This window comes from Corythoichthys intestinalis, chromosome 4 (assembly GCF_030265065.1).
Source record: "Corythoichthys intestinalis isolate RoL2023-P3 chromosome 4, ASM3026506v1, whole genome shotgun sequence".
Taxonomy (NCBI): Eukaryota; Metazoa; Chordata; class Actinopteri; order Syngnathiformes; family Syngnathidae; genus Corythoichthys; species Corythoichthys intestinalis.
Genome location: NC_080398.1, coordinates 46997768 through 47009243, shown reverse-complemented (window position 1 = coordinate 47009243; position 11476 = coordinate 46997768). Strand labels below are relative to the sequence as shown.

At 37.9% G+C, this 11476-nt stretch overlaps 1 protein-coding gene across 8 annotated transcripts in view; it reads left to right on the top strand.

The window, feature by feature from the left end:
- Positions 1 to 1835: 1835 nt before the first annotated feature.
- The window catches only part of LOC130914582 (protein MTSS 1-like), a 68325-nt gene continuing 58684 nt past the window's right edge, over positions 1836 to 11476 (top strand). For 4 of the 8 annotated variants that reach the window (XM_057833911.1, XM_057833909.1, XM_057833908.1 and 1 more), the window contains exon 1: positions 1838 to 2214. In XM_057833911.1, the coding sequence (XP_057689894.1) occupies positions 2092 to 2214 (123 nt within the window). In that variant the 5' untranslated portion in view covers positions 1838 to 2091. Of the gene's footprint in view, positions 2215 to 2947; positions 3429 to 11476 lie in introns of those variants that run through there. The other 4 variants (XM_057833906.1, XM_057833905.1, XM_057833910.1 and 1 more) reach the window with 3 other exon arrangements.

Genomic DNA, 11476 nt, shown 5'->3' with positions numbered 1-11476 from the left:
GCCTCCTCCGTCCCCTTTGAAGAGGAGGGATATTAGAAGTTTTTTTTTTTTTTTTTCGGCCAGCCGCAGCCAATAATATAAAAGATGTCAGTTGTGAAGGTCGGGAACACACCACTAACTTTGCCACTGAAAGTCTGACCTGCATCAGAGTTAGCAAACATTAAACTGTGCGAATTTGCTGACCCGTAAAACTCGAGCAGAAAGTACTCCTGTATGTGTTTTCTACTGTTAATGTTAATTAAACTGTGAGGAATGTAGTAAACCAAGGTTTACCGCCTTCTTCCCAGTTTTCATTTTTGTTTTATTAATGTGGTCTTAACACAGCCCAAAGGAACTTCCATTTTTTTGTTGAGTTTGGCTGGGCTTGTGGATGAAAACAGAAGACTCCATTTTTATTCATTTTTGTTATTCCCTGACTAAGAAGTATTTTCGATTATATTTAATTTCTTTATTTAGACAGACAATGTCGAGTGGTCTTGAGGAAAATGTTTTTTATTTATTTATTTATTTATTTTGCATTTTTTGGTTAGTTAAGAGATTATTAACAAGTTTGTATTTATTGTGTATGTTAATATAATTTATGTTCAAGTATTGCAATTTAAATTTGTTAATACAATCCAGACATTTATTCTTGAAATTTTCAAAAATGTTTCTTTAGTAGTTCTTGAAAACAAAGGTTTGAATCGAACTGTGTATCCCCTGAATCGATACATATAAGTTAGTGTAGACCAATACAGATTTATTTTTGCATTAATCATTTAGCCTATCAATTAATTAGGTTCATATTCGTGCGAAATGTTGTCCTGACCCCTGTTCACCAAATCTGTTAGTCTTATTCATGTACAGTCCCCAACAAAAAGTGTACATGCAGGTTTATCGTCCCTACCAATGTTGAGACCAAACCTACATCCTTGGGGTTAGTAGTACTACTACCAGTGTTGTTAATCTTACTGAAAAAAAGTAATTAATTATAGTTACAAATTACTTCTCACAAAAAGTAATTCCGTTAGTAACTCAATTACCTGAATGTAAGAGTAATTAGTTACTTGGCAAAGTAATTGGTGATAATTACTTTTTTTTTTTTCCCTCAAAAAAAAAAAAAAAAAAAAAAAAAAAAAAAAAAAAAAAAAAAACATTGGCCACACTATGTGAAGTTTTTTGTGAAGGTTTTTGGTACAATTGGCCCGAGCCCAATTCTTTACCCGAATTTACCCTTTACCCTGAATCAACTGTTAAAAGTTGTTAAAATTGCTCCCATTATTGCATTTGTTCCCTTCTCTCTACTTTCGACATATGAAAGTTTTAAAACTGTTTCATCATTTAAAGATAGATTCAAGTCAAGATTTTGCCGATTTAGAAGTATTTTAGATAAAAAGTTACTTAGGTTCGCTAGGAAGGTTCTCTACAACAGAGCCGTCCTAAAAAGTCTACTGCTTTAAGATGGCGGCTGTCTACTAACGCATTTAGTGCCATGCAGTGTTGTTAATTTTACTTTAAAAAAGTAATTAATTACAGTTACAAATTACTTCTCCCAAAAAGTAATTGCGTTAGTAACTCAGTTACCTGAATGTAAGAGTAATTAGTTACTTGGCAAAGTAACTAGTGATATATATATATTTTTTTTTTTCTCAAAAAAAAAAAAACACACAGGTCACACAATGTGAAGCTTAAAGGGTTTGGGGGACAATTGGCCCTAACCCAATTCTTTACCCTCCGCTTAGACACAAGGGTATTGCGATAACTAGCTAGTAACCTTTGCTATGTGTGGAAGTCATTTAAAGTTGTGAATCAATCGTTAAAGTTGTTAAAATTTCTCCCGTTATTGCATTAGTTCCCTTCTGTCTACTTTAAACATGTGTAAGTTTTAAAACTGTTTCATCATTTAAAGATAGATTTAAGTTAAGATTTTGCCGATTTAGGAGCATTTTAGATTTTTAAAAAAATTACTTAGGTTCGCTAGGAAGGATCTCTACATCAGGGCCTTCCTGAGAGGTCTACTGCTTTAAGATGGCGGCTGTTTACAAACGCATGTAGTCCTTAAAAGATGTTGGCAATGCAGCAGTGTCTGTCATTTGCATCTAGTTCTATAATATGATATCTACCGTGTCATGTGGGCGTAGTTTGTCGGCTATGGCTGCAGTCAGGTATTATTGGAGCCACCTAGCATCGCGGTTGCAACGGCGTCTTCCCCACTCCTGCACAGCTCTCGTCCCCGTGAGTCCGTTTCTCTCAGACTTTTTTTTTATTCAACCAACTTAGTAACGCATAGTAACGCACGCCTTTCCCGCCTCAGTAACGGTAACGGCGTTGCCAAGATGAGAAAAGTGATTAATTAGATTACTCATTACTGAAAAAAATAACGCCGTTAGTAACGCCGTTATATTGTAACGCCGTTATTAACAACACTGACTACTACTACAGAATCGAGAGCCTTTCTATTTGAAGAAAATTCTATTGTCTGCTGTCATTTAAACTTCAGTCACTAGATGTCACTCATTGTCTGTAATACATGCCTTGTATTTTTCAGCTGTAGAATTCCATAGTGCAAATCCACCAAGGGTAACGCACAGTAAATACATTACAGTTAAAATATTAGTAAACTGATTATTGAATTTGACATTTTATTTTTCTCCAAGCTGTCCTACTTTGAAATTACTGGCCTGTGCGATCACAGGAACTGACAAGCCTTCAAATTAAGAGCATTGATTTTTAAAACGTCTTGTAATTTTCGTCCAATGCTTTGTTCAATGTGTATCTAAATATATTATCATATGCATGCAAAATATTGTGGATTTGATGGATCAACACTTCCCCCAATTTGTCTTATGAAAAAAGTACAGCCATGTTTCCCATTTTACTTATATTTTCCCGGAAAACTTAACCGGAAGTGCTTTTGTCTGTATTGATGCATGCTTATGCTTCGTATGTTTTCGCACTTTGTGTTCGTTCACCCACGCACTCACTACACTGTTTGGAAAGAAAAGACACTCCCGACGTTTCAACTGGTTACCTGTCAATACTTCAGGAGCACCGGGTTTCTAGTTTCGATTTAACTTCTTTTTTCCTGTCTGAAATGACTATGAAGCCGGCGTCGTTGAGAAGACTGGGAATTAAATTTCACTCTCGGTCCAACAGTTTCTTCTAAGTGAACGGTGCACCGGGAGTAATCTCAAGCGCCTTTTCTCAAACCTTGGAGGAAGAAACACCTCTTGCAATTCATTTGCGTGAGGAGGATATATTTTTTAGCCATTTTTAGCTTAACTCTTCTTTACGTGTTGACTTCCCCCACCTCCTCGACCTCGGAGGTGGCGACCTGAAGTCGGGGCGACCACTTGGAGAGGGTGGCCCTCTGAAAAATGGAGGCTGTTATCGAAAAGGACTGCAGTGCACTTGGGGGACTCTTCCAAACTCTTATCGGAGACATGAAGGTAATATAAACGGTTATTATTCTGGAGATTCCAAAAAGTTCCCAATCGAGCCAGCTAAATTGACTTTTAAACTTGATTGATCTTAGGCTTTGTGAGCTCCTGATTCCCCAAATTACTTTGTAATAGTAAGGTAATTGTTATTGTTGTTGTTTGAAAAGTTGATGTTGTCGTCTTGTGTTGTTTTCGTGTTTATCCCGATGTTCTATTTTGAGGAAAGCAGGTGGAAGTAGCACGTCATGTTTTTTCACTGACAGGCACGACAGTGTATGGCTAATTAGCTGCTGTCTCAGCTGCTCTATTTACCCCGAAGGAATGGAAAAAATGTCAACGTCGGAGTGGGACAATGACCGCGAGTTCTCAAGGGGCTGACTTGTTGGGGGGTTGTTTACTACAAAACCTTTATTTGATATTTGGGAAATGCGACTGATATTGAAATATTGGGAGGGGGCGGGGGAGCCCGGTGTTTGGTTTCATGGTCAACACTGTAACTCATATCAACCGCCTATCCTCAAAATGACCATATGATTTGTGTTATTTTTGGTTTTCCAGTTTTCCATTTTCTCACTCACTGAAGGTGACATTCCAATTTGATCCTAGAGTATAGTATATCGAGTATAGTGATTCTCAACTGGACAGGTAGTTTAAAAAAAACATTCTAGTGGTCCAAAGGACAACAACGTCATATGACTCTATCATCCAAATCCTTGTCTGAATAAGGATGTCAAGGAAGTATGTAGCAAGTGATACATCTGGAAGACAGTACAGTACAGTGGTATGAAAAAGTATCTGAACGTTTTGAAATTTCTCATATTTATATACAAAATCACCATCAAATGTGATCTGATCTTTGTCAAAATGTCTGCTTTATCTAAAACCACCCAAACATTCGTAGGTTTTTGTATTTTAATGAGGATTGCATGCAAATAATGACATAAGGGGAAATATAAATAAGGGAACCCTCTGCCTAAGGAGACTTAAAGAGCAATTAAAACACATTTTGGCCAAACAAATTAAGTCAGGTGTGTAATCCAATCACTGATGAGTGGTTTGAAGAGAGTTTGGCACTGTTGCTTCTCTCCTAAGGAGAGGCTGTCCCCCAAAGGTGACGCCAAGAGTGCAGTGCAGAATACTCATAGAGGTAAAAAAAAAAGAACCCTAGAGGGTCTGCTAAAGACTTACAGAAATCACTGGCACAGTCCAATATCTCCATGCACACATCAACTATGGCCAAGAATGGTGTTTGTGGGAGGACTCCACGGAGGAAGCCACTGCTGTCTAAAAAAAACAAAACATTGTTGCTCGTGTAATGTTCGCAAAAAGGCACTTGGACATTCCACAGACATTTTGGCAAAATATTTTTGGGAGTGATGGACCAAAATTAAATTGTTTGGGAGTAACAGACAACGTCATGTGTGGAGGAAAAATGGAACTGCTCACCAACATCAACACCTCATCCCCACAGTGAAGCATAGTCATGATCAGGCCCTTAACAACTTGCAATCATTAATGGAAGAATGAATTCAAATGCTTATCAAGATGTTCTGCAAGAAAACCTGAGGCCGTCTGCCAGACAATTGAAGCTACAAAGAGGATGGATGCTGCAACAGGACAATGATCCAAAACGCAGAAGTAAATCGACTTCAGAATGGTTTCAGAAGAACAAAATACATGTTCTGGAGTAGCCAAGTTATAATCTAGACTTGAACCCCATTGAGATGCTGTGGCATGACCTATAGACAGCGATTCATGCCAGACATCCCAGGAATCTGACTGAACTACAGCAGTTTTGTAGAGAAGAATGGGCCAAGATGAGTCCTGATCGATGTGCCAGACTGATCTGTAGCTACAGGAAGCGTCTGATTGAAGTAATTGCTGCCAAAGGGGGGGAGGGGCACACAATATTAAATGTGATGGTTCATGTACTTATTTTTCCCCCTTCTTTCATTGTTTGCATACTATCCTCATTAAAATATGAAAACCTATAAATGTTTGGGTGGTTTAGGTTAAAGCAGACACTGTTCTTTTTTATCTGTGTGATTTTGACAAAGGTCACATCACATTTGATTGGGATTTTATGCAGGAATGTGAGCAATTCCAAAAGGTTCAGATACTTTTTCATACCACTGTATGTTGTACCTCAGCTACAAAGTTCAACAGGGTTATGGTTGCAGATATGGAGAGTCTTTGCCGCATGTGTTCATTGATTGTACTACAGATATTTAAAAATATAACAATCTGTATAGGTCTGCATTGTACTAGGCATGTCCCGATAAACAGTTTCAAGGAATACCACGGTATGAAAACGTCATGGTTTCAAAACCCCCCAAATTTCCGTCATACCGTCCCTAAGGTATTAGCCATTTTTCATGTACTATAAATGCAGGGAGAAATCCCTCGCTTGCAGCCGTAAGACTCAACCCTCCCCCACTGGTTATTGCTCAGTGTCAGTGAGTCAGCTGTGCTACCCAGTGGCTGAAGGAGGTGAAACTCTTGAACTTTTTCCCCCCATCATAGGAAAAAAAATCGCTGGTATGGGAATACTTCGTCTACAGAAAAGTTACAGACGCCCGCGGCTTAGAGGAGGAGGGCCAACCGACATGTAAAACATGTTTGCGAAGGGTGGCTGCTGAGGAGGCAATACCTCCAATATGATTTCGCATTCATACAAAATGAAAGGTTAGCAAACACTATCATGAAGGTTTCCCACCAGCTACGAGAGTTAACTTCAGCGTGATTAGTGTGTCGAGCGGTGGTAAAACGTGTTTTTTTTTCTCTCTGACAACTGTGTTGAGAAAGAGTGGGTGTGAATCATGTAAACATGATACGAGTCATACACACATGCTTTTAATGGAAAGTAAATTATTTTTATTCTGGTGATAATATTGTTAAGCTATGGCTGTGTGTTTATGCTCGCCTAAAGGACTGCATTTATTTTAATATTATTTAGGATTTTTGTTTTTTTTTTTCCATTTATTTTCTTAACATTATACTTATGTTCCAATTTGCTAATATGTTTTGGGGAAAAAAAACCTGTTCAATAGAATTTTTTTATACCCCAGATATCTCTAAGTAACAGATTTTAAAGCTGTAATTGCAATACTGTGATACTGTGAAACCGTGATATTTTTGCTTATCATGCCATCAGAATCTCATACCGGCACATGCCTACATTTTACATGCACATATTTTAGGATATATCAATTTGTATAAGCCATTAATATTCATACAAACATTTACTGCTATTATGACTAAATTAAAAAAAAAAAAAAAAAAAAAAGGTTACTTTGCTGCTATTTGAGCTGGACACCCTTTACATTGAAATACTTGATGTAGATGCAAAGTTGGACTTGCCTTTTATTTAAAAAAAAAATATTTATTAGTGATTTATTTATTAGAAGCGTTTGTCAAATACTTCATGACGTAGGGTGTAGCAGCCATGTTCTATACATTACCTACTTCCCATACAGAAACATTTTGAGTAAAGGACAGGACATTTTAATGCTTCATGCATTAGTCAAATGGCCACTCTGTAAACCAAGGCAGTACAGCTCAACTTGCTGCACCTCTTGCATAACATTTACCATGAGTGTTCTTATTACATAATTCACACTGTTAAAAGTACTACATTGCACTTGTCTACATCAGTGTTCTCAACTTGGGTGTGAGAATTGCCTGAGATCTATGCATGAGAGGCATGCGCAATGTGTGAGAGTGGCGAGCCCTGGTCTACATCATTCCTTTCCATAATTTTTCATCTTATTAATAAATATATTATATTTCCTATCATTCCACTGTGAGCTTATCCTCTCTTTTTGTGCTGGAGCCTATTGTTGTTTATTTACTTCATGCAAGAAGTGAGCTACACCCTTAACTGGTCGTCAGACAATTTCACCTCAAACAAAAATGCACAACCATTCACACTGACATTCAGTAATGACCATTTAGAGTCATCAGTTAACCTGCCATGCACTATGGAATGTGGTAGGAACCAAAGTGGAAAACCCTCGTGGGCAAAGGGAAAACCAGCAATCTCCACCCAGAAAGGCCGTAACTCAGATTTGAACCCGCAGCTCCTGAAATAAGGGGCAGATATGCTAACTTGGCGTCCAGCGTTCCATCCTCTTATTTTTATTTCATTTTATTCAAACTTTATCAATGTAGCTATGAAGTAAGGGAATTGAGAACAAAATAGCATTTGCAATGTCAACCTGGCTGTAGACCTGGGCTGCCAAAAAGGATTGTTTTAATTGTTGACTAATAGCAGGTTATTTGTATTTTATTTCATATTCATCCTTATTTTCTGTAGGCATTCTGAAAGGTACTTAGGACATAGACTCATGAGTTATGTTCAAACGATTGATATAGCGCTAACTTCCGTTCACTGCGAGCTAGTCCGCATGCAAATGTGGGCGTAAGCTAGGCTGACTGCAGCTTCTGCATTTATGTGCTTTTTGTGTTTTAAGACTCTCACAGCTATGCAGCTTGGGTGTGGCCCTTTATTTAAACAGTCTTATGGGCCATACGAAATGAACTGAATAAAGACGAACAATGGAACACACCGCATTTGAAGGATTTACTTATTAAAACAAACAAATAACCTAAAATGTTTTGGTCCTTTTGAGCTGTCCAAATTTGCATGTTTCAAGTACGCAATATCTTATTAATCTGGTACACACCTTTGCTGTTTAGCGTCTTTTTCTTTTGTTTTTGTTTCTCATTACAGATCATTCTTTCCAATCAAAGCCCATCAACTGTATCCTACTCTGTGATCCAAACTACCCTCATGTGTAACTTAAGCTTTCTTCCCTGGCTACTCACCCTGATAATCTTTTCCCACTATGAACACTATCGCTACTCTGAATATGTCCAAACTATATAAGTCTGCTCTTTTTAATTTTCTATATTAAAAAATGAGGGCTGTCAAACGATTACAATTTTTGATCGAGTTAATCACAGCTTAAAATTTAATTAATCGTAATTAATCTCAATTCAAACCATCTATAAAATATGCCATATTTTTCTGTAAATTATTGTTGGAATGGAAAGATAAGACACAAGACGGATATATACATTCAACATACTGTAAATAAGTACTGTATTTGTTTATTATAACAATAAATCAATATGGCATTCACATTATTAAAGGGTATGTCATGCCCTGGGAAAATGTTAATATTCCATCATTTATCCATAAACGCATGCCTTTTGTATTCATATCATGCCACTTCGTGTAATTACACACAAGAAAATGAGAGAAATTTGACTCGATTGTCAAGCTAAAACGACCGGCGCCCGAGATCTGGCAGATTGTGTGCGTGACGTCACGACAAGTGAAGAGAGAGCCACCGGCCACTAGGGGGGCAGTGCCTGTCTGCATCAATATAATTCCTTCTAGTGAGGGGGAGAATTAGGGGTGTTTTGAGCTGTTTATGCTGATGCATTGTGTTCGTCCTGCACATATTCCAGGTTCCCTCATGAAGAAACACCCCTCGTTGTCAATAAAAGAGAATTCAGAATTGACAGTGAGGGGTGTTTCTTCAACAAGAAAAAGGCTCAGTGCTTTAATACTGAATGGCGGCGATGATGGCAGACAATTTCGTTTCTAGTTTCAGCGACGAATCCGACGTAGAAGGACGTAACGAATGTTCATCTAATGGTGACGAGGAGAGTTACGAAGCTTTAATCGGTGTTTTACGTTACCAGTTTGAGACCAAACGAACGGCAATGCAGCGTAATGAAACGGTCATTGAGGGGAGCAATGACACTGATAAAACATCGGCAGCAGATCGTGTGGGAAACACCAATGATTTGTTTTGCATTTCTTTTTGTGAAGCTGAAACACCGTGACTGCAAAATAAAGGAATGCATAGAATAATTATCATTTATTGCGCTATCATAGCTTTTCGCTCTGCCAACAGACACAAATATGAATGGGATCAGAGGATTTGTTCTATATATTTTACGAACGATAATTTATACATGTGTCCAGTCCTGTATCCAATGCGTTACATTTTTTTATTATAAAAGAGTACTCACTCCTTTGCTTAGCCTTAGCCTCGTTTGCTAGTCATCGTCCTCTTTCTTGACATCTCGGGACATTTAGGTCGCTGCGCGTGTATGGTCGGCACCGCATCTCCTTTGAGCAGCAATCTTTTAGCAAAATCCGATTTCACTTGTCCATAGTTCGAGAAGCTTTCAGGTGGAAAATGCGCACCACAGAAAAGCGTGCCAGAGGCTGTGTCTAGAAAATTAGCCCTCTTTGCACGGACGAACTTTACCCATTGTCTGCATAGTCCAGCTTTTTTTTTCGCGTTCGGGAACTCATGGATACTATATTCCGATAAATAACTATTTGTACACCACATAGCACAGCAGTTTTGAACCATTTTTGTGATGTTTTTGTCAAACAAACCCCAACGCTACTCTCTCGTCGTTAAAAAACAGTGGCACCTGGCTCCGCCTCGACTGTCAATCACTTCTCGTGACGTCCCCGCCCCATTCAGCTGTTTCCGGAACACTTTCGGGAATGTTCGTCATTTTCGATCTATTTTCGATAATTGCTCATTAATGTGATTGATTTTTTTGTTAACTTTATCAATATTTGTTATCTTGGCACATAACGGTTCTATTGATGTCTCACACCCCCTTTGCCGCTACATACCCTTTAACATTCTGTTAAAGCGATCCATGGATAGAAAGATTTAAGATAAATGTTAGTACAAGTTCTAGAAATTTTATATTAAAACCCCTCTTAATGTTTTCGTCTTAATACAATTTGTAATATTTTCACACAAAAAATAAACTAATAGCTCGCCATTCTTGATGTCAATGATTACACAATGCTCATGGTGGTGAAACCCATAAAATCAGTTGCACAAAACACCAAAAAACACAAGTAACAAGTGGATATGACACTGTGCTGTCATTTTAATCTGTTTGAGCGGGGCATGTGCGTTAAATGCGTCAAATATTTTAACGAGATTAAAAAATTAGTTACCGCCCGTAAACGCGATAATTTTGACAGCCCTAAAAAAAATCAAATATTGGCTGTCCCTAAGATAATCTTATTCTATAGGCCTCAAAATGTCACTTGTCACAATGCTGTACGAATGGCAACAAGAAGTTGAAAACAAAGCAGTGAATACGTTGACCGCTTAACAATTTGAAGGATTGTAAGGACAGTTTATTCATACACATTAGACCTGCATTATAGAGGCTGAATAAATCCTCAGTGAAATATGGAAAAAAAAAAAGTGGAAAAGATGGATGGAGATCAGGAAGAAAGAAACACTGCCAAATCTGATTTACCATCCTTGTCTATTACTGCTAAATGCTGATTCATCTAAACGCAACCGTGTGAAGTGTAAACATTTATTGTGGAATCATAATTTCAAAATTCAAATTCAGCCCATTACTGTATAAGGTACGCAAACACAATTAACTGCCGATATTCGCATCCGTCTAATTTGGAGAGCGAACATGTGATGTAATTTGCAAAGGTAGAAGTCAGAGGAAGGAATGAGCTCAAGTTACTGTTGGGTGTAATGTTTGACAGAATAACACAACATTCCTATAGCACTTGACAGTAGTAGCACATCAGTGGAAAACATTTGGTCAAGCCTTCCCGTCTCTTTATCTTGTGCGGTTTCACTGTTGAGATCCACTTCATAGCCTGGAGGCTCTGATGAACACCATTCTTTTCAAGACGTATCTCAGATTAGCCAGAGACCTCAATAAAGTAAAATTAGAGTCCCATTAGAACCCAGGCTCATTATAATGTAGTATTAATAGTTTTGCGGTGAAAGGACTATAACCGAAGAAACCAGTGACCCTTTTTGCAGCCGACAGGACATGATGGTAACTATCTGTGTTCGTAATTGTCATATTTTTCTAAATCTTTTGAAGGTCTCGCATGATATGTTTAAATTATCACATTAATGAGAGTGATTTAGGTAAATTGTTTTTGGAACCAGTTATTGCAGCCTTTACCTTACCCGTCCGCTCCTTATCAAATGTTACATAATTGTGGGAATTGCAAAATCTTTGAG